The sequence below is a fragment of the Rhinoraja longicauda genome, chromosome 7 (genome assembly GCF_053455715.1).
Source record: "Rhinoraja longicauda isolate Sanriku21f chromosome 7, sRhiLon1.1, whole genome shotgun sequence".
Lineage (NCBI taxonomy): Eukaryota > Metazoa > Chordata > Chondrichthyes > Rajiformes > Arhynchobatidae > Rhinoraja > Rhinoraja longicauda.
The window spans coordinates 51555680-51580808 of record NC_135959.1 but is presented as its reverse complement, the minus strand read 5'-3'; the positions used below and the strand labels follow the sequence as shown (position 1 = coordinate 51580808).

General features: G+C 41.0%; 2 protein-coding genes and 1 long non-coding RNA gene across 5 annotated transcripts in view; 2 read left to right on the top strand and 1 right to left on the bottom strand.

Moving 5' to 3' along the window:
• The window catches only part of LOC144595285 (uncharacterized), a 57642-nt gene extending 45853 nt beyond the window's left edge, over positions 1-11789 (bottom strand). The window contains exons 1-2 of one of the 2 annotated variants that reach the window (XR_013547483.1): positions 11368-11789; positions 1771-1852 (exon numbers count right to left, since the gene is read on the bottom strand). This is a non-coding gene — a long non-coding RNA (uncharacterized LOC144595285). The remainder of the gene's footprint in view (positions 1-1770; positions 1853-11367) is intronic. The other variant, XR_013547482.1, reaches the window with a different exon arrangement.
• mrps9 (mitochondrial ribosomal protein S9) overlaps positions 10093-25129 on the top strand; it is a 179251-nt gene continuing 164214 nt past the window's right edge. Inside the window, exon 1 of the mRNA XM_078402588.1 lies at positions 10093-10227. Coding sequence (XP_078258714.1) covers positions 10114-10227 — 114 coding nt within the window. The 5' untranslated portion in view covers positions 10093-10113. The remainder of the gene's footprint in view (positions 10228-25129) is intronic.
• pou3f3b (POU class 3 homeobox 3b) overlaps positions 12802-25129 on the top strand; it is a 67224-nt gene continuing 54896 nt past the window's right edge. For both annotated transcript variants that reach the window (XM_078402586.1, XM_078402587.1), the window contains exon 1: positions 12802-15314. In XM_078402586.1, coding sequence (XP_078258712.1) covers positions 13095-14282 — 1188 coding nt within the window. In that variant the 5' untranslated portion in view covers positions 12802-13094 and the 3' untranslated portion in view covers positions 14283-15314. The remainder of the gene's footprint in view (positions 15315-25129) is intronic.

The following is a 25129-nucleotide window of genomic DNA, read 5'->3' as shown; positions in this document are numbered from 1 at the left end:
ACCATGTGCTCTAATTTTGCCCACTAATCTCCTATGTGGGACCTTATCAACGGCTTTCTGAAAGTCCAGGTACACTATATCCACTGGCTCTCCCTTGTCCATTTTCCTAGTTACATCTTCAAAAAATTCCAGGAGATTAATCAAGCATGATTTCCCCTTCGTAAATCCATGCTGACTCGTAACGATCCTGTTACTGCTATCCAAATGTTCCAAAATTTCTTCTTTTATAATTGACTCCAGCATCTTCCCCACCACTGATGTCAGGCTAACTGGTCTATAATTTCCTGTTTTCTCTCTCCCTCCTTTCTTAAAAAGTGAGATAACATTAGCTACCCTCCAATCCACAGGAACTGATCCTGAATCTATAGAACATAGGAAAATTATCACCAATGCGCCCATGATATTTAGAGCCACTTCCTTAAGTACCCTGGGATGCAGACCATCAGGCCTTGGGGATTTATCAGCCGTCAGTCCCATCAGTCTACCCAACACCATATCCTGCCTAATGTGAATTTCCTTCAGTTCCTCCGTCACCCTAGGACCTCTGTCCACTAGTACATCTGGGAGATTGTTGGTGTCTTCCTTAGTGAAGACAGATCCAAAGTACCTGTTCAACTCGTCTGCCATTTCCTTGTTCCCCATAATAAATTCACATGCTTCTGTCTTCAAGGGACCCACATTTGTCTTAACTATTTTTTTTCCTCTTCACGTATCTAAAGAAGCTTTTACCATCCTCCTTTATATTCTTGGCTAGCTTACCTTCGTACCTAATCCTTTCTTAATTATGTTATGATATCAAAGTGAGAGTTTGATGGCTTCAATTTTTAATTTGTGTAGCATTTTATAAGATTACAAAGGATCTAAATAAAAGGGATTGTTCATTCTTCCATTGGGTTCTGCTGTTATTGTTAATTTCTATTAGTTTCACACTGGTATAATTTCCAGTTAATTCTCAAGGAATTTCAGCATAAATGGACATTAGCAAGACTGGCATATAAAACCGTACAGATAATGGAATAATAAATGCAAAGAACACATTGAAGGAATTCTGGGCAAATGGACATTCATGTAGATGCTTTCTTATGGATATGCACAAAACAAAATCACAATGGTAAAACATCAATTCTAAAGTGATCAAGTGACCAGGGTTTGATACAATTCTAGCAATATTCCATCGACTTCCATCAATGTTAGAAAGGCAAAGAATATCCCACAGACACATTTTCATACAGTGAGCATTCTAAGATTGGAGATACCAAAAGAGAAAATATCAGGCCATATATATATATGCATGTACAAATATTTTACTCGTACATGAGTTTATTGCATAAATAAGAAAGAAATCTGCCTCTCACTGGTGCACACACACTCCTATAATAGCTGTGCATACTAACTGATGGCAGTCACATGAAACACAGAAATATAGTTATTCTCATAGAGCATATGCCAGCAGCATTAATGCACAAGGAATGCTACAATGCAGGAATGCTAATCACCAAAATTATGTCACTATGCACCTATATGTTAGGATGTGACAAGTATGCACATAAATGTCAACAATATCACATACCATATGTTTAAATTGCATTCTTTCTTTCCTGATTATTCCAAAACAGTACATTTGAAATTTTACTTGGGATTTTACATTAAAAAGTGGCTTGAGAGCTGGCAAGTTGCAACAAATTCCTGAATGTAATGTTAACCGTGGTTCATGTAATGAGGTTACATGATCCAGTTTTAAATATAACAGTTTAAAAAAGATGTGTATACCAGAAAATAAGCAATCGGGCTCCCTGTCTACGTCTGGTTCACTTTGATTGCTGTCATTCATTATGTTGATTTATATTTATAACTGAAACACACAAATGAAATATTACAATTTTAGCAAGAAGTATGAGAAAGATTAAAGCTGTACATCTAAAGCAGCCTGTATGACACAAATTTCTGTCGGGGAAGTTCACATACAAACATTTCTAATGCTCACTGTTAGTGCCTGTGTGATCTGAATAGATATTTTATATGCAAAAATAGAATGGAAGAATATAAGCCGACTGATTTTACTTAATCTTCACCCAATATACCATCCCTGCTTTTGGAAAATACACTCAGATGGGATGCATCGCATGTGTTGGATGTAGGGGAATGTTTAAGCGCAAGAATGTTGCCACGTGAGTGCATAACTTAAGTGGTTCTGTGTGAAATAGATCTTCCATTGTGCTTTTGCTGAAATTATTCTCGTACCTGAAGGGATTTTGTACACGTGTGTTATTGTCTAATAGTATTCGTGCATGTGTTAGAAAAGAAAATCTGAGAGGGATTGAAAGAACTATTGATCTATAAAGAAAAATAGCATGGACATATTTTGGTTGTGACAGTATAGTTGTGCATGAATATTTTGACTTGTAAGAGAGAATGTATTTATATTGGAGTTTGTGTATAGTGCCTCCATGTTATTGAATATTCTGTGAATATATCTCCAAGCCTCTCTGTGCGTTTCTTATGTGTATTTGACTGCATACGTGTGTATTGCATTGTGCATGTAGCATTTGTGTAAGTGCATTTATGGCTAATAGGAATGTTAACAGTATTACAGAATTTTAAGAAGGCATTTATCTGGGCATGTGCATCTGACAATAGATGTTTCATGCTGCTGTAGCGGATGTGAGGAAGAATGTGCATATGATTGCATATGAAACTGTTTAATAATGGATCATTTAATAAGTATACCATTTTGATTAGGATTCTGGGAGACAAACAGTCTATATCACCTGGATTTGCAAATGGATATCTCTGCCTGTGACTGCATCAATATACTGAATATGTATCTGTCATTTGGGTTTTATATGTACAAGAAAAAGTAAACATAGGCAAGACGGTTGCTTTTCTATGAATGTTTATACAACTAAGTGCAAAGAGAGTACCAGTTACTTTAGATATTGTACATGAACTGGAAATTCATAGAGTTTTTTTCAATTTGAAGATTATGATTTAATATTTAGGATGGGGTGTTTTAGGGTGTGGATCTGTTAGGAAGTGTTTGGGTAAGGTAAATGTATATATGTTTCTGTGAAAGAAATGTTATTATTTCTTGATTACTGCATACATGTATTGTGTTCACATTTTTGTGTGTTAAAACTCCGAAGGATATATTTACTCATTTGGTGTGAATACTAATATTTGTTGTGTATAAGTGACTGGGACTTTGAAGAATTTATACCTTTAAAGTAAGTAATAGCTATTGCATGTATATCATTGTGAATATGTGCATGTGTCTAGTAATGTTTAAACATGAGCTATTTTGATAGATGTGTGCAGTGCACTGACATTGTCAGAAATGTTAATGTGTGTGTGTGTTTCTGTAGTTTATGCCAAGGATATTTGTATACGTTTGTACATGTCTGTTTTATTTTCTTGTGAAATTTGGGATGCTTTTAAGCCTATCATTTATTTCCCATCCCTGGAAACTGAGCAGCTTCCTAAGGCCACTTCAGAGGACATTTAAGAGTCAGTCAGATTGGTATAACATGTAGGTTAGACGAGGTTAAGATAACCACTTTCTCTCCTTAAAGGCAACAGTGAACCTATTTAAGCTCATGCCTGCGAGTCATTTTTACTCCTACCTGATCTTTATTTCCAGACTTATGAAAATGTCAAATTCCAACACTGTTAGGATCAGATACCAGCACGCTTTTTGTGTATTACCAGACCAACAATTAAACCACCATGTCGCCATAACCCGCTCTGTTTCTAAATATGTTGGCAAATTCAGACAACCGAACTATTGCAAATCAACATCTCAAAATGGCTCTCAGAGAGATTATGTTCTAAACAGGGAGTAACCTCTCATCCGTAAATACTACAGACTTCTCCATCTCAATCTTATCTGCCTTCTGACTCCTTCCCACACTAACCTCCAGACCAACATCCCTAATCTCTCCGTTGGTCAACCAGATTTCTAGTCTTCCGCCACTTCCTAGATACTCCTATGGCCACAGAACTTTCCTTGGGTCATTGAAGTTAAATGGATAACCTTTTACAAACTCGCCCCATAACCAACGGTGAAGGGGAGGAGGAGCGATTTAACAGGAACCTGAGGGGTAACTTTTTCACACAAGGATGGTGGGTGTATGGAACGTGCTACCGGAGGAAGTAGTTCAGTCAAGTACTCTCGCAACGTTTAAGAAACGTTTAGACAGGTAAATGAAAAGAACAGGTTTAGAGGGATATGGGCCAAACACAGGTGTAGAAGGGACATGTTGGTCGGTGTGCGCATATTGGGCATCAGAGTCTGTTTCCACGCTGTGACTCTCTGTGACGATATAACTCGACCCTGTCCAAATAAAATGGAAATGTTGCTCTTAACTTTCTAGGGAGGTCTTGCATCTGGCCCTTGATCCACCCAACCCCCCCCCCCCCCCCCCCCCCACCAGTGTCCGACCTCCTCTCATTGTTTATAGGAACTCTAACTCCATACCTCTTTAGCTCCATCAAGACGTTCGTTCTGCCCCGACGTTAAACTTCCAAGACCCAGGTTTAGTAAAAGCGAATCTCTGTTTATTTAACTCATATTATGTTTCAACTTTTTCTAAACTTGCTGATGTCTTACAGCAAGATCTTTAGTTATTACTTTTTTTGTAAACCTTATTCTCGCAGATTTCTGCACTTAACCTTGTAAGGCCACCAACCTAAATGGTAAACTCTATATCTGTCTCCACAAATGTCGCCTAGCCTTCTGACGTTTGCTTTTATCATTTACTGATTGTATTTCAAATTTCCATTCATCGGGTGCATTTTATTTATTTATGTTTTTCTTATCACAATACCCTACTTTATTTGTGATTCATTCTTCCACTGCGGCACGAACTATCTTTTTGTTCAGCCTATGTGAAGATTCAATAAACTCCTGCGGGTTAATGTTCTCGTTCTTTCGAGGTCCAAATACTTCTCATCCTCACTGCCATTTGATTTGGTTCCATTCCATTTCGGCCACGGAATCCGCCTCCTCTTTCGGCGAGCAGCTGATTTTGCTTTTAAATATCACACACCGTGGACCAAACTCCCCATCCCCAGAGAGGTTATGAACAAGGGATCCTCTCCGATGTATCAGACTCCGTGTGCCATTGGTCTCGGTCGGACTTGCATCGGTTTAATATTGAGACAGCTCCCCATTGATTTTATGTAGATTCGTGTGGTTGAAGTCAGAAGGCTGCGTGCAGCTTACATCCTTTGCAACGTAGTCAGGATGGTGTGACCTTTATTGCGGGGACTTCGATTTTCCGCAGCGTTTTGGAAGCGTTTATCTCGCTCTGCATCACAATAATTGCGACTCAGTACGCCTTCCGCCCTGCCTCTGTTGGAAGGCTCCATTATTCTGTCACCCTACCCGATGTTCGGCAGCTCCCGTTCCCAGTACTCATCCTGACCCAGTGTTTGTAGTCGCTCGATGCTGGTCGCTCCACGTTGCCCTTACACGATCAAGATGTTTGCAACAGTAGACTTGGGATATGTTTTAAATCAGAATTCCCGTACGGTGGCTAAAATTGCAGTGCGGTGTTGGTGCTGGTGAAATTCGGGGAGGTCCAAGAGCGGGATAATTTGGCTTTCGTGTTTATCTTAAGAGAGCAGGTTACTTTGGCTTTCCATTTCTCTGCAATCCAATTTTATTAGGATATACTATCATTTGTGCGCGGGAATCCCTCGGGAAATAATGCTTTGATTAATGTAATCCTAGGCAGGGATACGCCACATGCCCGGCTCCCAGGGGAAGAGCCCTGTTTGACAAACAAAAACATAGCGACCACGCCGAGTGCAACTATTACAATCCGCACCCACTCGCGGAGATGCGTTCTAATATTAACAATAAGCAAAAGAGCAGCTACGGGAACTGCAAGGGCTGCACTCTGCACCCGGAATCCGACAACGAGGTTACATGTACCCTCTAATCACGCTCCCACAACATAACCCAATGTCAACTAAACAGCATGAAAGACACTCTATACGTGCAAGAACCCCCCTTCCCCGGCTACGTTGGAAAAAAACTTACATTCCAAAATCTGCAGCAACATTGCGTATCAAAGAAACCTTTGCGATCGCTATATTTAAAAAAAGACAAGCGCTTTGACTCATACAAGAATATAATGCATATTCCAATGTCACGCCTGCAGAAAAGAAAACGTGACAAAAGCAGTCTCCTGGTAGACAAAATGCACATTCCCATATGAAATTGATCTGAAGATTAAACAGAAACAAAACATTAACCGGGCATGGGTTGCAAATACTGTCACCTGCTTGCAAAAACTAGCAACTGTATAAACAATGCTGAGAAAAAGGCATTGCAATTGAGCTAGACCTATTTACACGCCCTCACTGGCACAGTAACTGTTAAATGAGAACAGTAGCGAAGATAAACCGCCCCACCGGAGATACACACCGCACACGCACATGCAATTCAATCTATATAAAATGCACTGGGCGTCTGGGAGACTTGATACAGAATAGATGGCATCCACACCCTGATCATGAAACAATTGAAAAATGTCCCGGGATGGATGCTATCCGGGTCCCACCAACATCCTCTTTAACCCCTAATATAAAACCAGCAATAAACACATCCGAGATACAGGATGAAAAATAAACATATTTTATTCACGGAGCCAGTGCACGACAAAGCACGCAGAATAAGTCACACCGTGAAGCAGCGATCCCTCTTCGCAACCAGAGGTCAATTCTACAAAATAACATTCATGTTTTCTATGGCATTAAAGCACAAAAAGAATCTCCCTTCCCTTTTGAAATCCATGTTTATTCCATTTGATAGATGCTGGGTGAATATTGCTAAATCATAAAACGAGACAATAACGAACTAAAACGGTTGCAACCCAACAGAATATCGAACGACACTAAAATCCAACTGTACGCCGATCATTTACGGACCCAATTGTTTATTATTTAACACCAAATCATCCTTTCAATAAGTATTTGCGGTTATATTGTCCATTCTTGTGCCTCGGTTTTTGTATTTAATCTTATTTAAGATTAAGAAGGTTTAGAATGGTTGGGGGAGGGGAAGGGAGAGAGGGGGCCTCCCATGTGAAGCCTCTACAAAATAGGGATCTCTACCTCTCTTCAGTCGATGAACCATGCGGAATTCGCAGCCAAGTGATTAATAAAATCATACATTTTGTTCTCCATGAGAAACCTGGATGGTCACTAATGTGGTACAGATGGTAGCTCGTGAAGGGGGCAAGGGATTGCGCCTGAAACGGTTATTTAGTACTTAAATATTGCAACTATAACTTAAAACGCCACGGTGCACACCCTTGTTTATTCAATGTGATGAGATTCCATGCTTACCCTGAAAAAGATTTCAATTATTACATACAAAGTTCGAAAATAATTCACATCAAAACGTTGTCTGTGTGCCACTAGTTTTATTTCCCATTTTTAAAAGGGTCTTGTACGATTTTTTTCCCATAACCTCAAAGAAAAGAGCGCGATGAATGGTTTTAATGTTATGATCCCATCCATCGTCAGATTAGAAAAAATACACTGAAGTTGTAGGTTACAAGGGTTGATAATCAATGTAGATTACAACCTAGATTAGGTAACCCGTGAGAGCATCAACAGGTCCACCTGTGTAGCAACTTTTTACTTAGTTGAGCGGAAGAGTTTACCTTCCAACAATTGCTTAACTAAAATGCGGCTTTCTCTGGAGATGGGATCACGCAAAACATAATTTGTCAGTGTTACGTTTCCGCCAATCAATTAAAGATGTACCAAGGAGCGGTTTCAAAAAATGTTGTCAAAATGGTTACACATCCCTTCTTGCCCCGCAATGACTGCGAAATATATTTACACATGTCCTTCAATATTAAACTATCTAATTGCAAATTCAATATCTGTTAAAGCCCCCGCTCCATATCTTTTCTATTTCAACCCAAAAAAAAGCAAACTAATCGGCAAATGTTGTTCACTATTAAGTAACAGATTAATTTAAATGCTCATTCGATCGGCAATTTGGAACTTCAGTGGTAAATTTACACCTTGTACTAACAATTGCTAAATGTTACTTAATTGTAAACAAACAGTGTAATGACGGGCATTCCTTAACTTTGTAACATCGCATTTCGAGTCGTGCAGACACACTGCGGGAGCCGAGACCTTCTATAACTTTTTCTCCATCAAAAATGTAATAATTAGCGATGTCAATATAGATTGCAAACCCACCCCATTATAGACTACGCCTGTAAAGGTCAGACTATTGGAATTGTTATGTGTTAAATGAGAACAGTAGCGATGATAAACCGGCCCGGAAACAATAGGAATTATACCGTGGAAATGTTTATGGGGAGAGTATTTTTCATCTGCAGCAGTTAATGATGCACAGTCAAATATCCGTGGGAAACTCCAACCGGCTTACGCACAATTTCGGATAAGCGGTTTGTTTCTGCATTATCTGCGCTGCGAATTGTGCACGTTAATTAAAAACTTTTAAAGTTGAGGCTTGTAATGCAGAAAACTAATTGCCGTTTGTAAAATTGTGCAATATCTACAAGATGGAAGAAAATCTTTACTCTGGCGTCTGGCGCTATGGACATTCTCATCAAGTGTTACTTTGTTGCAGTATAAATAACGGGGTGACCGTGAAAACAATGACGCCCCCCAAAAATATACTCGACCTTCAGAGAGCAGAATCCTTTTACGCACTCCCGGACTTTTACATAGTTTATCTGGCATGGTGATTTTCATCATTTTTTTTCACAGTGACACATTTCGCATGCTAATTTGCCTCTTTACTTCCCCTTTGATTTGATTTGAAAAATCCACTCAGTGGGAAATCACGTTCTCAGTAAATCTTTACCAATCCTTCAGACCCCTCCCGGAACTACAGAGGTTTAACTTAGTTCGTTATACCCTAAAGGGAAAAAAAAAGTTTCTAGTGGTTCACATCAGAACTCAGCTTTTAAATCAGATCTTTTTTTCTCCCCCAGAACATCGCCATAATCGGCTAACGAGCAGAACATCGGAAAGCACTCTTCGACATGCACCTTCACTCCAGGGAGACCGTCTAAGTTTATTTAATATTCAAGTCAACCGTAACAAAGTTAATTCAAAGTTCTTAAAATAAGCTGGGGAATCGAAGTCGCGCACAAACAAAAATCTGCTACTTCTCATTTAAAACTTTCGCCCATGACAAAACCCACGTAATTAGTAACAGCACGGACTAGTGTATATATTTATCAATTTCAACAGCAAAAACAATTAAGGAGAGTGATGCTGAACTTTTGGCCTGCACTTTCTGCCGGGTATCCGTCACAAGCTGCTGTGTGGAGGTGCTTTAGTGAAGCACTTTGAATTTTAGACTGACGTTACGCATTTGTCGCTTTCTTCTGTCTGCCCGTCGCTTTAGTAATTCAGTCGTCAGCAACCGATCTAATGTCAAACTTAAAAGTCTCTCTCTGCCCGGTGTAATTCCAATTGCTCCAAATCCATAAAGTTTTTTTTTTTTTTAAATCGTGGTACGAAAAGTAATTAATGTTTGTACTTTTTTGTAATCATTAAAACTTCCAGCAGAAATTACAAATAATTTAAAAGCTGGGTGCTCCGCGTATGGTGTCAGAAATTCAGCATTTCAATGTGATATATTGTTATATTGACTTGGGTTTATAAAAAAATATTTCACCGCATTATATTTTTCCTTGTTTGTAAACTCGTTGCCCTTGCCTTTCTCTCCTGTGTCTTTTCATGACTTCACCCCAAGCTCTCGTTATTCCTTCTCGCTCTGCTGCATCTTTCCCCGCACGACAGTGCCCCCTGCCGCCCCTAGCACGAAAAGGCAACGTCTTTAAAACTCCTCGATTTTGCATCTGGGCTCCGGACTCCGTGTCTAATAAAATTAACGCCATCCAAATAAAATAAAAATCTGCTAAATGTTTTAAAATGTCAGCGTTTGGAACGGGAGACAGCTACCTTTATTGAGACTATATAGAGAGCTCTATACACTGACTCGGGTCTCGAGCTTTCTTTCTCGCTGAAATGGTCCTTTATCTCAACCCCAGTGCACAAACATATAGGTTAATGTGACTACTGTTCTTCCCTTTTATTTAGTTCTCTATGGCAACGAAAACGCTGTGGGCAGAAATGCACCCCGTCAAGAAAACAAATGATCTTCGGGGAACAGCTCTACGTGGCATCTGTTCCAAAGGGGCACAGAGGGGAAGCATCAAGGTAAGAGTGAAAAAATATGTGCGTGTGAGGGAAAGTGTGCGTGTGATACAGAGAGAACTATATATAAGCTTGAAGGGGAAAGAATTATATGCCGCTGAAAGAAATAATCGGCCTGTGAATGAAAACCCGAACAATGAACAAAAAAATATTTTTTTTTAATTTTGATACATTTTGTTATTGATCCTTCACTTTGATCTTAATGTTATAATTTATGGATTTGGGGGAAGCACCAGGATAAAATAAAATCTCTCATGGCACTCTGCAGGCACAAACTCTTCACAAGTAACAAAATTGATGTTTATAAAAATCAGTCGCGCAATGAAAATAGATTTTAAAAAAGTTGAAAACAGTGCAAAACGGTGGCCCGTTATATCGTATATGATCATGGTCACACGTGTGTGCGTGCATGCACACAAATGTGCGTGTGTGTGTGTGTGTGTGCATGTGTGTGTGTGTGTGTGTGCATGTGTGTGTGTGTGTCGTGTTTTAAGTAAGCTTGACATTCAAATTAATTCCATTCGTCACCACGCGAATCTTTTTTTTGGAATCAGTAATATGAAGTGCCTCGATGCAAAGACGGAGCTGCGGAGGAAGGCAGCACTGTTTGAAATGCCATATTTTGGAAGATTTCTTTTCCACTTGACCTTGACAATCGAATCGCTTCCGGTGTGCATTGAGTTTTACCTTTTTCTTTGCATTCGATGGAAGGAAAGTGAAAACATGCGATTTTAATGTTGCGAGATGGCGTCCATGTCTGAGCAGGGCGCTCGCACCCACCTATCTCTCCGGAGAACTCCGCCAAGTTCTCCTTAGTGATTGATAGCGCGTACCCGCGGACCGACCTCTCAGAACCACAGGGCTCGATTGTAGTCGGCGGTTTCGGTTGCACGATCTGCTCCTCCAGAGTTCACGTTTATTTCCGTGAGATCTCTCTCGAATCGTGTTTTCGCCGCGGTGTTAATGCGAGAGCCGCGCTCTGCACTTGTCCGTTTCGTGAAAGCAGATCGATCCTGACAAAATATACCATAGAAAAAAACCGACCCCAACACCGCCGAGCCTCTCTCAAAACTCTCAATTTGCTAAAAAAAAAATCGACCTGACGCTGCTAACAAAAGTTTTGCGTTAAGAATGTAGACTTACCAATGGGATAGTCGCTGGCAACTCGTAAATAGTGTAGAAAAGTTTCGCATATTTGGAATACAGACTTTGCTTTTTACCTTCGCTCCAAATTGTTCCTGGTCGATCCTCGTAAGGAGGTGTCCTTCTACTGGCTTCACTGAGCCCGGCTCTCGCTAGTCTATTATTTTCACCAAAATATATGAAAATTTATGCAAATGTAAATCAGTACAAATTGCTCTCTGATGTTTTACTTTTTTTTCTTGGTGGGGAAACTATTTATGGATTTTTTTTTTAAAGAAAAAGACATACATTTTAAGTCTTTCCCATCATTGTGTTTGACCTTTAAGTTGTTTTAAGGCAGCTCTTTTCGGCGGCGTGTACGCGTTTCATCAGTCCACCTGAGACATCTTTAAATGCGTGCACTGTGAAATTCGTGGCAGCAATTTAGACAAAATCCTCACTGTATATTAATGAAAGACGGCCCCATGGCACCGCCGCTATACTCTCCATTCAGTGTAAACAAAACCACGAGACTCGGTTTGAGACTGGTCCAAGGAAAATCTGCTGGAAAGGAAAACATGCTGCTGGGGCTCTGGCACAGACTATTCAGCGTCTGCACCTGGAGATCAGAGATTTAAATGAGATCTGTGTTACATCTGTAACTCTTTCGCAACCCTAAAAAGAAGAAAATCATACGCTTAAATTGTCCAGATCAGCTCCACATATAACGGATTTACTACCACTAAAAATATATATATATATTTTAACAACAAAAACTCCTGTCTGGTGCAATGAATTGTTTGATCCCCCCCACCATTGTTAAGATCTTACTTAGGACGGAAATAGTTTGCTAAATGTAGTTTATTTCCCAGCAGATCTGAATGAAGTGATAAGATGAAACTGGTGCATTCTGTTTACAATGCAAGACGAGTCGGATGCATTTCTTTCTATTACTTTCGGGGACGCAAGTCTTGTTCGTTTGCATCAGCCAGAGAGAAGTTTGCATTATTTTGCTTTCCCTTCATTCATTCATTCAGAAATGGTCAACTTGCCCCCTTATTTTTTGACCACCACTTTAGAAAAATAAATACATTTATTTTCATGATTTAAGGAAGAGGTGGGAGGGTTGGGGATGGGGGGGGGGGGGGGTCTGTTTGCAGCTTTTCTGCTTGGTTGCATCTCTCTTCACCCCCCCCCCCCCCCCACACACACACACACACATCGCCACCACCACCCTCCATCCCCCCCTCCCCTTCCCTCCCAAAGCACCAAGACGGCGACAGGCCCCTAATTAAAAAGCGTCCAATTGGAACGGCCGGAAGCAAGCCTTGTGCCCCAGCCTCCCGGCCGGGACGTGTCAGTCACCCAGCGGGTAGCCAATCGGCGGGGGGGTGGGTGGGGGGTGCTGGCGGAGTGCCCGCCCCTTTCCTTGTGGAGGCGCCGAGTGAGCGCGGCGCGGCGGCCGAGGTAAACACTGGCCGTGCGAGCAGAGAGCTGTCAAACAGCAGCTCCACCAACTCCCACCAGCACCACCAACCACCCCACTCACACAACAACCAAAAACTCTCTGCAACAGCAGAAACAACAACAACAACAACAACAGGAGAAGGAAACGCAAACCAAAGAAAAAGAAGAGATTTCTTGAAAAAGAAAAATACACTTTATTTCTATTTATTTCTGGCAATCTAACAACTGCTGCAAAAAAAAGAGGAGAGAGAGAGAGTGAGGCAAGCGAAAGGGGGAAAGCCATGGCGACAGCGACGTCCAATCCCTACATGCCGAGCAATAGCATCCTGTCGTCCAACTCTATCGTGCACAGCGATTCAGGAGGCATGCAGCAAGCGACTACATACCGGGATCCCTCCAAAATGGTGCAAAGCGATTTCATGCAGGGAGCACTCGCCAGTAACGGCCACATGCTCAGCCATGCACACCAGTGGGTGACGGCGTTGCCGCACACCGATGCCGGCTCTCCCTGGTCCACGGCCATGTCCGGCAGCCCCCTGGGTCAGCAGCAGCAGCAGCAGCAACAGCAGCAGCAACAGCAGCAACAGGACGTGAAGCCGTCGGTTCAAGTCGTGGGTCGGGACGAGCTGCACACGGGAGCCGCTCCTCTGCATCACCACCGCCCGCCGCACTTGCCGCCGCACCAGCCGTCTCACGGCGGCCACCCCACCGCCTGGGGGGCGAACACCACGGCTCACCTGCCTTCCATGGGCTCGGCCGTCCAGCCGCTCCTCTACTCGCAGCCCGGGGGCTTCACCGTCAACGGGATGCTGAGTCAGGCGGGAGGGCAGAGCCTGCACCCTGGGCTGAGGGACACGCCAGAGCTGGTGGACCACGGGCAACCGCACCACAGCCACGACCACTCCGACGAGGACACGCCGACCTCGGACGACCTGGAGCAGTTCGCCAAGCAGTTCAAGCAGAGGAGGATCAAGCTGGGCTTCACCCAGGCCGACGTGGGCTTGGCGCTGGGCACCCTGTACGGCAACGTCTTCTCGCAGACTACCATCTGCCGGTTCGAAGCACTGCAGCTGAGCTTCAAGAACATGTGCAAACTCAAGCCGCTGCTGAACAAGTGGCTGGAAGAGGCCGACTCCACGACCGGCAGCCCTACCAGCATCGATAAGATCGCGGCTCAGGGCAGGAAGAGAAAGAAGCGCACCTCCATCGAGGTCAGTGTCAAGGGGGCTTTGGAGAGCCACTTCCTCAAATGCCCCAAGCCCGCGGCGCAGGAGATCACCGCCCTGGCAGACAGCCTGCAGTTGGAAAAAGAAGTTGTCCGGGTTTGGTTCTGCAATCGGAGGCAGAAGGAGAAACGCATGACTCCGCCGGGAGGAGTGCAACAGACGGACGATGTTTACTCACAGGTCGGCAATGTAAACGCCGATACACCGCCCTCTCACCATGGACTACAAACCGCCGTGCAGTGAAAGAAAAACACTAAACATAGACTGTTTAGACTGGATTTTTAAAACACAAAAAATATGGGACTGAACGAAATCAACAAGATCAGGACTATCGCAATGATAGCAGGTTTTCTACTGTGATTGCGAGGCTGCCGATTGAATTGAACGAGTGCATTAAAACTGCAGGTGTCTTTTCTTTTTTTTAAAAATTATGAAAAATCTGAACCCTCTTTGGCTTGTGGTGATCGACAGGTGGACCCACCCCACCCTCGAATCCCCAGATACTTCCAGATAAGTGTGAATTCATTTCTCTGTTGTTACAGAAGGACTGGTTTATAAATGATTACAGGTTTGGTCCAGTTGAGATCGGCCGTGGTCGTTGGTTGACTGAGGTACCTGGTATACTTCCAGCGGCGGTTATTTTTTTCCTTGGTTCTATCAGGTGCAGATACAACATGGAAACAACGAAAAACCTTTCATTGTGTTATTTGAAATAGAGAAACTGTTCCTAATGTAAATCACGGTGTAAGGAAAGGAGATAATCTGTACTCACTAACTAGAAAGGAATACCGGCAAAAGAGGGCCTTTAAAACGCAAAACTCCCGAACAACGTTAAACCTGCAAGGCAGGGGAAATTTCAAGAGAAAATTATTCAATGGGTTGATCCAAAAATAATGACAGATGGAACTTTCGGCGTCGAGGCTTGTTGGAAAAGACAAGACAAAGGACTGGGGGATTTGGGCGAGAAATCGTCCCAGATGTGGCTTTGATGATTGGTTCATTATGTTGTGTTCGACCTCATCCCCACCCCCCTTCCCAACACCATCCACTCCCCAAAAAAAACCTTCGCCCCAATGTTTTCTAATTTCACCTCCAGCCGAATGGAGTAGAAACATTTTTTATTAAAAAAGAAAAAAACAGAGAGAAAAAAAAAACACTCTACCATCTGCAGCTGCACTTACTGAACTTATCCTCTTCTCAAACCATTGCCAAGTTGAATGAATGGGTGCTGTGGATGCGACTGTATAAAACTGCCATTTCCAAGCAGTGTTCTTGGTAGGTTTCAATATAGACTTTACAAAGACGGCAATATAGAGTCAGTAGATCAGTTACTGATCTAAAAAAATATTTACTTTATATTTTCATCAAAATTGACTTCTTTTAATATTTTATTCAGAATACCTATGAACTGCTGCAAAACGGTAATTTATTTTTCCCCAGATCTTGTATTAGATGTTTTCAAAACGAGCACAAATAAATGCGATGAAAAATGGACAGTTGTTAGGTAATAAGGGTATCTTTTGATGTGATAATTTGATTGTAATTTAATTTGAGTAGTGATTCCGTAAGAGATGATTCAAGAAATAAATTTGTTAGAGTCAACCGATTTTATGGCTCATGTGTCTGGTGTACAATAACAGTGGGACTTTGCTGAAGAAAAGTGCGAGTCTAGGGTAACTAGAGAATTTATTTATGAACCATGAATTTAATGGTGCACTATTCAATTAGGATCTGATATTTAATATAGTTTTGTTTTAAATAGTACACGTTTTTATTCTGAAAGGACGGTTTATATAAAAAATAAGTTATGATTTTCGAAATGAATTTAATTAGAATCTACTTTCTATGTTAAAATACCCAGATTGGTTTTTAATCACGTTTAAGTCCTCTGTTGGCTTTGGATGATTGTTCTGTATCTGTTTTCTTCCCTTTGTGGAGTTTCCAGAAACGGATAGCACAACAAGCCTCAGCTTCTGTTCTATTGAGTATGCATATATTTTTTCTACGCCAGTGGTTGCTTTCTTTATTTATAAATATATATATTAAAAAACGAAAAACAACATTGACAACAATATTGGACATTAATCAGGCCGATTAAATATGCAGTCATTTATTTAAAAGAAAGATAGAAGAACTGTTTTGGTGAAGTGGTAAATTAAATTTCAAAAAGAAGTTCACCAGCAGGTCACAGTTACACTGAATGTTGGGGCTCAGAGAGTTTAGACTGGTTTACTCTTGTATTTCAAAGGCAAGACCCAATAGAATAAGGACGTCTGAATAAATTTAATTAAAGGCGTTACACCTAAAAACTCCCAATACAGCTTTTAGGTAAAGCGTGGACCATATGCAGGGTATATGTTAAAAGAAAATTATAGACCATCATGAAAGCGTTGACTGGGATTTAATATTTTACTTACCTCTTACCTGTGGACAAAGGTCGTAAGCCGTTTTGATTTGTAGCAGAGTTCGCTGTTCTTCAGGTTTTTTCCCCCACAAGCATCCTTTCAAGCTTTATACCAGTGACATCCCACCAAAAATACAGAATAAAATTACAATGGTATATATTTATTGCATTTATTTATTGCAATGATATATATGTATTGCATTTATATTTGCCAGTATTTTGCTTCATGCATGAGAAATTTGTTTAGAAATAATGAAAAATAACCGCTGTGCAATAATTCGCAATATCCGTTTCCCGACTATTTGATAGTTTAACATTATTTTTTTACAAATGCATGCCTGACATTGATGTGCGATGCTATTATAAATCTGCTTTTCCTGTATATTCTGAAACGATACATATGAGCCAGCCTAGATATTTTTGACTGTCAAAACGTTGTTGATGGTGTGAAATGGAGAGGAGATTGATGCAGCGAGCTGCTTGGTACAGAGGTTCGTTATTGTTTTAAAATACTAAATATTCGCAAGAGGCGACAACACATGTTAGGTTGTTGGCATGCTCGGGATTATATTCTTTTCTTTGAACAGCTCGGCGTGTGACGTCAGTGGAGTGCTATATTACAGTTAGATCTGGGAATGTATGATCATTTTGCCATTATATTTTTCCGCCGTTGTTTTAGAAGACCCGTGCTTGCGGTGTGTGTGCCAATAGGAAGTTGTGGGTCCACGCAGCGTTGCACTGGGAATTCTAGATCACAATAGCAGCAATCCCAAATAGGAACGTTTCTCGTCACTGGGAACCGTGCTGATCACTGGCCAAGTGATACTAATGAATCGTGGGATTTGTGGGAACATCAGTTTTGACAGTAAGATAGACTAGTGTTAGCAAATAACATGTGATTCCAAAAATACATTTTGGTTTTACACATGAAGTGGGCTGCATATTAGGAAATGGTCAGAACAGTATAAACTCTCCCCAATTATGTTGATTCCTGTGCTCAAGAAGGAGCGCCATCCCAAATGATTTGTGTGTCATTCCCGGGGTATTTAAACCTCGGAAACTTAGGCCCACATCTGATGTTGCAAGTTTGATGTTTTGAAGGAAACGAAGCGTTGACGTTGGATTCCCATTAGATGTCAGAAGGGTCACTGGAGAACTGCGTGAAATAAGAAATTGTTCAATTTTTCCCCATATTGGTTCAATTTATTCCGGAGAAGTTTTATTGAAGAAAAAACAATCCGAATTGACCCATTGAAAAGTAACTGAAGCCTGTAAGGCAAGGCGGAGTCAAAGATAAAGCATAATAAATAATAAGATATATTTTCTAGGTGGTAAACTTTAAACCGTTTGATACCACTCCATCAATTTGTTTCTTCTCAATTTAAATTGCTCATCATATATTTCGAATTCCCTTTCTCATCGCATTTTCTTAACACGTTTATATGTTTCCATTTAACATTTCCACGACATGGGATGCGCAAAAGGTATGTTTGCAGAAAGATCCCTGTTACTAGGATGTTAGCGTGGATTTATTTCTCTCTCGTACAGATGTATCTTTCGGTCGCACATCCAGCTGCCCTCGGTTTCCCAGCGCCTGACGATTACAGTCTCGCCTCGGTTCTTCTCCGGAAAACCACTACTTCCGCCTTTCCCCCCCTAATCTTTAAAACATTTACTTGTCAATTATTCACTAGGTTTTAATATATTCGCGTTCTTGTGCAGAAATTGTAGGGTTATTGAAATACAAAACACAGGGTGATTGTATAGCCATATTATCTCATTGTGCCTTTGTTTATGTCATCTATTTATTCTGCGAATGGCTATAGTTATATATATTCACTTATGATGTGTTTGTGTCGCCAGAATACCAGCATTTATTGTCCACCCAGCACTGTCCTTGAGAAGGTGGCGTTGAACCGCTTTCTTGAAGCGGGATTGCTTTCATCATAGGGTTCTTGTGGTTAAACGATCCCACCGCGCATTTGGGAAGGGAGTGCCAGGTTTTGGACCCAATATTCACATGTATGCGTTATGTTTGGGCAATCTTTGCTGCCGCTTTCACCCGTTCAAATTCATTCGCCTTTAAGTGCAAGTGGCACATTGAGAGGGAAGTGAGCTGTTGATGTGCTTGGACGGGCGAGGTAGATTTCAAAGTAATTGGCGATTGTTATAAATTAGGCGATATTCCAAAATACTTTCCTTATCAGTTTTTGGGTGACGTTCGACGTGATTAATCTTTATTAAAAAGTTGGAAGAACGGTCTGGATTTACCACATGAGCGCTTAGTTCATGTTGAAGCTGTGTTTCTAATTAATGAAATCCCACAAGGTGCAGCAACAGGTGTATTTTGTACCGAACCTGTTCAACTGAGTTGTATTCTTATGTAAGTTTCCCAACGCGCTTGGTGGGAATTAATCGGTGTTGTGACTCCATTAGTATCACGAGGAAAAAGACAAAGTTGCAATATTTGTAATATGTTCGGCTCATCCTTTTAACTAATTGCAAGCTTCCGATTTACACGCTTGACTTGGGCTGACTCGAGGAGAGGTTGTGCTACTTTATAAATGATTCAGAAACGGCGCCAGGAAATAAATATTAGTGGTTAGTTTAACACATTCTGCGGCTTGATCTTCCAGCTTAGGAATGGAATGAGCATATTAATTTCTAGTTAATTCTCTCGCAAGGTGTGTCGTAAGTTAATTTAAGCAACAGTTTGACAACATGTTACACTGCCCGTTGCGGAAGGTGCTGTGGAAGGACATGTCTTAAGTTTCGTCAAGCGATATTGGTTAGATGGTATTGTCCTGGATAATTTCCGTTCTTTTTAAAATAACACATGATATGCGCGCCTAATAGTGTGAGCCATCTTCCAATTACGATCGAGATCAAGTTGAATTTATTTTTAATGTTGAGCACGGAAAGGTGAAATGACAAAATACCACAGTTTTATACAAGGAAATCTTTAACTTTTCCAATTAGGGCTATATTGGAAACCATGTGCAGCCGTCACATGTAAGCGCAGGTGTATATTTGTGTCTTGTTAAACTGATCTGCATTTTAATTGCGAATCGCTACGGATGCCCATCTGGACTCAAGTTAAAGTGCGCCTATTCTGCTTAAGCCTCCCTCTGTTCTCATTGCAATAAATGCTACAATTTCAGCTGCTCTAACCTCCCACTGACCCACCCACTCCCTCCTCCTCGGTAAAAAAAAATAACAGGTTTGCACGTGCAGTTTGCTATACTTTAATCAGTACACACTCCCAGTTACAGATAGAAAAGGAATGTATCTGACAAAAATGTTGCAATCGTTTCAGCCAAAAGTGGCCTGCATCCTTGCTGCAGAGAAAGCCCCTGAGGAATCTGTCTTAAAAGGTGCTGGCGAATTGCAAGGGGTCTTGCTGAGAGTTTCCATTCCCTTCACGTTAGGACAGATTCTGCCCCAACCTGCAACTTGTTTTCCAGGTTTCGACAATTCATTAAAACACAGCAGCCTTTTAAAACAAAATCTCATTTCTCCGATCGATTAGCTAGCACCGGTTGCTTGGCAACTAAATTCTAGCAGAGTTGAAATAAAGTGATTTTTTAATATTTTTTGGGGGGGCGAAGAATAAGAATGGAGCAACAACTTCGCTTGATTGCTGCGAGTGTAAATTGAAATCAGGAGATGAGTTTAAAACTTCGAAACCCAATATAGTTTACATTATTAATGAAGATATCGGGAAGAATATAAAAGATTATAACGTAGTATTCAGTACTAACACCTATTGGTGATAGATCAATGTTGTTCACCATTGGATTTATTTCTAAAACTGAGCTGTGAAGTTGATTGCAAAGAAACTTGAATTGGCAGAGTGTGGTCCTCCTTGGTTCTTCTCGCTGTCGATGTGAGGTGATCCTTAGATGGCTTCTCCTACAATGTTGCAGATTGACTAGTGAGAAAGCATCTGCTTGTCCAGACTTGGTAGTAATTGAGCAGGTCACTCCATCTGGTGGGGAAACATTTACACTTCGGGCCTGAATCGGAATGCTGTGCTAAACCTGCATACAACCCGGCGAGATTTCTAACTGAGGCATTTAAAATGACAGTTTATTTTAAAATATGGCTGCATGCTATGCAGGCTGATTTTTAACTTCCTAATCATACTTAGTTCTTATTTACCACGTGCGTTCCTTTAATTGGCTGCAACTTATTGCAGAAACCAATGCCAAATATCCGCAATGCCTTCCACATTGTATCCCTTTTAAATGTGTGTATTTAATTTGTCACATTCAAGTTGGATTGTATTAAAATAACAATCCATAAAATAACATAATACTTGAAGACTTGAATATATAAGAACTTAGATATGATTATGCATAGATGTGGTAGTCAAATTATTGCCTCGATGCAGTATATACTGACTTATAGATCAACATATTCCACCTTACATATTATTATTATTATTATTAAAGGGTGCAGCTAAAATGACACAATTGTTCGGACTGCCCGTTTTCTAGCCAGGACTACACGTTGCTCCTCATAGTCCAATAATTAAATTACTGTCAGGTCATTCGTGGATATTTACCGATCTAAAGTATTTGTTAGATGGAATGGCGTGATGGATCTAAGTCTGGAGTGATACAGTACAATTATACTAAAAAAACCTTAAAGAAAAATATAGAAGATTTTAGCAAATGAATCCGCTGACCCGTGCGGGATCAGCCGCCTCTGAAAAGATTCCCGCACAGCTCCACAAAGGTAGAGAGCTCTTTTGTTCAAACTGCTCTGTTGCATCCAGTGGGGAGACAAATTGACTTTATACAGACTTTATTGCAGACCTTAAAGATATGCTTCTGGAGTGTGCTGCTTGATTTGCCCTGTTTATGTAGTTTCTGACTGGCAAATTAATATAACCACAGTCTTGGTTTTTTTTTTCTTGGTGTGGTTCCAAATAACAAAGTACTAAATATCTATAACCAAACCTCAATGCTTCCTTAATTGCGAACATTGTCCATCGCTGAACAATTAGGTCACCTTGTATATTCTTACCGTAAAAGTCGAATTTAAAAGAGCGGTAAATACACATTATGAAAAGTTTTTTTACAATTTTCTTATTCTCCGCCCCAGAAAAGTATTAAAAATCCCCCCCCCCCTGTAATCGCACCCGTGTCTGCATCTATATGGAGATATGGAATAATGGATTCGACCAGATTCCAAGATATTTGAATCGTTTTCTTAAATATTCTGTGATATATTAGATAGTCAGCTTAATTATCGTTGTGATACTTCCAAGTGTTCCATTATTTGTAGGGTTTTGTTGTCGAGGATGGCTCCATTGCATGTCAATGTGCAGCCCGGTAGGTAGAAGCACTGCGTGGAGAACATGGTTGTCAAAGTCAGAGGAATTCTGGCGAGAATGGCAAACTTGACAGGGTAGAGGTTGGGGGAGGGGGAGATAACATTTGAAACAACCTCCAAGCAAACAAGCTCCAGAACTGTTTATCCCTTTCACTATAAACCCCTATCAAAACCAAGCCTTAAATGTTGCTATTTATGTTTCCAGGTATCTTCCAATGTGTAGTTAGCTTCCTCATAAATAGTATTTTCTTAACATGTAGAACATTACTCTCTCCAGCTTTTTATCGACCTACCAATACCTAGGTTTGCATGTACCTAGGATTGCAAGAATTACCTCTGTAGGAAATTATTCGCGGATGGCAGGTAAGGGCACAATATTCCCGTGTTTCCTATTCAATATGCACATAATCAGATTTTGACGTTAAATACTCTATTTCCCTTATTATCTTAATGTCACATTTTACGATAATATGAATATACCTTTCTGAGATCATTAAAACACGATCATCGCAATCGCGGTTGGCTTTGAGAAACCCAAAGGCCAGTAAAATGCTGTCGTGAAATTGATCGGGTGGGAGCTTGTTAACTGTTGGCAGGATTTGTGTTTTATCTATACACATGAGCGGTTGTGGCGTTAATCTTTATCAGCACCAGGGAAAGATAGTCTCGGCGTGATACGGATTGACTCCCAGGTCAAATGGGTCAACGCAAGTTACAATCAAAATGGACGAGTGGTTTTGTGCCTTATAGTATAACATGCCTGCAGTATTCGAGAACATGCAAAAGTATATGGTGATATGGGACAACATGTGGACCTGGAACTAACTACCAGGTATGCAACCTTGCTAAAAAGGCATATAGTTTGATGTACATTACTTCATTAGTAGATTGTGCACGTACCTTGAAAACAAACGCTCTGGGGCATTACTTTTTTTTATATAGTTGAAATACTGGACAGCATTCACGTTAACAGGGAGTCCTAGACCTTGGCTTGACTGTGACGTTGAGCATGATGGTGCGAAGTGCTTAGACTGAGACTTAACGGTGCACTTTTTTCTCAGCGCATCCTCCTTGTTATAGCTCCATTTATGTCCTGGTGCAGATACTCCGATGGGTACAAAGGGCAGATCAAGACTAAGCTAAACAGGTATGTGGGATTTTGAAATTCATTTCGAAATCACTTTGACGCTGGCGAACCATGTTGTAGGGATTGCGAAAGCCGCTCAGCAAATCAGGAACCTCCCACAGTAGAACTGAGTTGATCAAATTTGGTCTTGATCTGCCTTAACCTTTCAGCTTGTGAGGCTTCTGTCAGCGATGGCAAAATGCAGTGTTTGACCATCTTCATACCTATTCGAATGTTATCACCAGGTCTTGTGTTCTATCCTTTAATTCTTGCTACATGCATTTAAACTACATAGAGAAGCAATCTATCGAGATCAGCCCTTGTACATATCGCCGTCAATCACAATATCGTTACCCAAAAATATTCTACTAATGTTGCAATGTGTATCATTACACTTATTTCCCTCTCATTTTGGTTACTAATAATAGTCAGCATGCTAGAATCGGGATGTTGTACACATAGTTCTATTGAATGAAAAGTATTCTGAGAATTGAGCTCAAAAAGAAAACCTTTTGTATTTAAGGCAGAGCATATCATTGGCCATCGTCTACCGGGCGGGCATGAATGAGCCCACCAGTCCTCGCGTTTTGCATTTTAAACACAATTAGTTTTCATACAAAATCGCTCAAGCACTATCCACATTCGGATAGGGAATGCAATAAAACTGAACAAAGTTCAGTCCGTAATCGGCTTCCATTTGTGGGTGTATGTTAACTGAGAGACTTAGGTTTGGAGGCAAGCTGCACAGTGCAGATGGAAGGTAGTGAAAACTGCGTTACGACTGTTCGTTCAGATCTTCTACCATTCTGGTACCAATTCACAATGCACTACCTCGCTTTTCGAAACCAGGAAACCACATAGACGCAGTAAATCTATCAAGGATTTTAGAGAAAACTAGTTTAATTTAACTGTAACATTGCAGTTGAAGAATTTATGCTGAATGCGACTGCCTGAACACTACACACCCGGAACGGATATGTTTTCTTCAAATCCCAGTTATGTCAGGTCCCTTGCAAACTCTTGTAGCATTGGCAGATGATCAGGGGGGCAGTGTACAATAGATCTAGTTTTACACTGGAATCTGACATCTTCCGTTTATCCAGTGTCTTTAAGCATTGTAAGAATAGTAAAATGAGAACAAAAATGCTTCAATTATTCTTCCTATCCGTATGATGTTTGGTGTGAGCCAAGGCACCACAAGTTATCAGTTGGTGCTTTAAACAAAAACAGAGCTCACTCTCAAAAGTTGAAGGCCTTGCTGATAGTTCTTTGCAATACTGCCAAGCACATGTTAAGCGTGTAAAGGCATCAATCTCGACCACCCCTGTTTCCTGAAGCACAATAGTTGAGTACCATCGTTAGAGAGCTGACCACGCCGGCCAGAAGCAGTGGGATTTTGCAACATACGTCCCTTAAACAGATATTGTATTCTGATTGAGTTACAAACTAAAGTTTTATTTTGTTTCCCAAGCAGACCACAATATGACTGTGGTCCACTCCTAAAACATTCCGAAGTCATATTTGTCGTAGAGCAGCACACTAGCACTTCCGACGGAAATAAATCACCGCGTTGGTCCAACCCGTGCTCAGATTGAGATTTTGTTTTTGCGCGTAAAGATGTTGTTACAATGTTCGTGCTAGTCTAGAACATTAACACATAACGTGTAATGAGAATGGATTGCGCCTGAGTAAATTTACACAGGCCTTTTGTGGATACAGCCTCAGAGAATAGCAGCTGATGGCCAATAATTGATGATATTGGAGAGCAATGGATTGTAAGTGTAATTTGTTAGCCTCCTTGAACCAGATCAAATGACAGCCTTGTGACCACATAACTCGCGAAAGAAAGCCAAATATAGACTGAAGCCCGGGTGGGTACACACATAAGCACGTGTATGCGTGTATACGCACACACAACAGACAAACCGTGCCTAACACACAAAGAAAGACACAAAATGCTGGAGTAACTCAGCGGGTCAGACAGCATCTCTGGAGAAACGGGATAGGTGACGTTTTGGGTTGAGACCTTTCCTCAGACTCTTCCGATACCTCCCTCCCCTTTCATGATCTCACCGCCTCCATCACAGGAGATAGACTATCGACGTCCAGCATTTTGTGTCTGTCCGGTGTAAATCAGCATCTGCTGTTCCTTCTTACACATTTTGTCTAACAGGCACGAATAGTGTTAACTCTGTATCACACTCACTAGATTAGCAACTT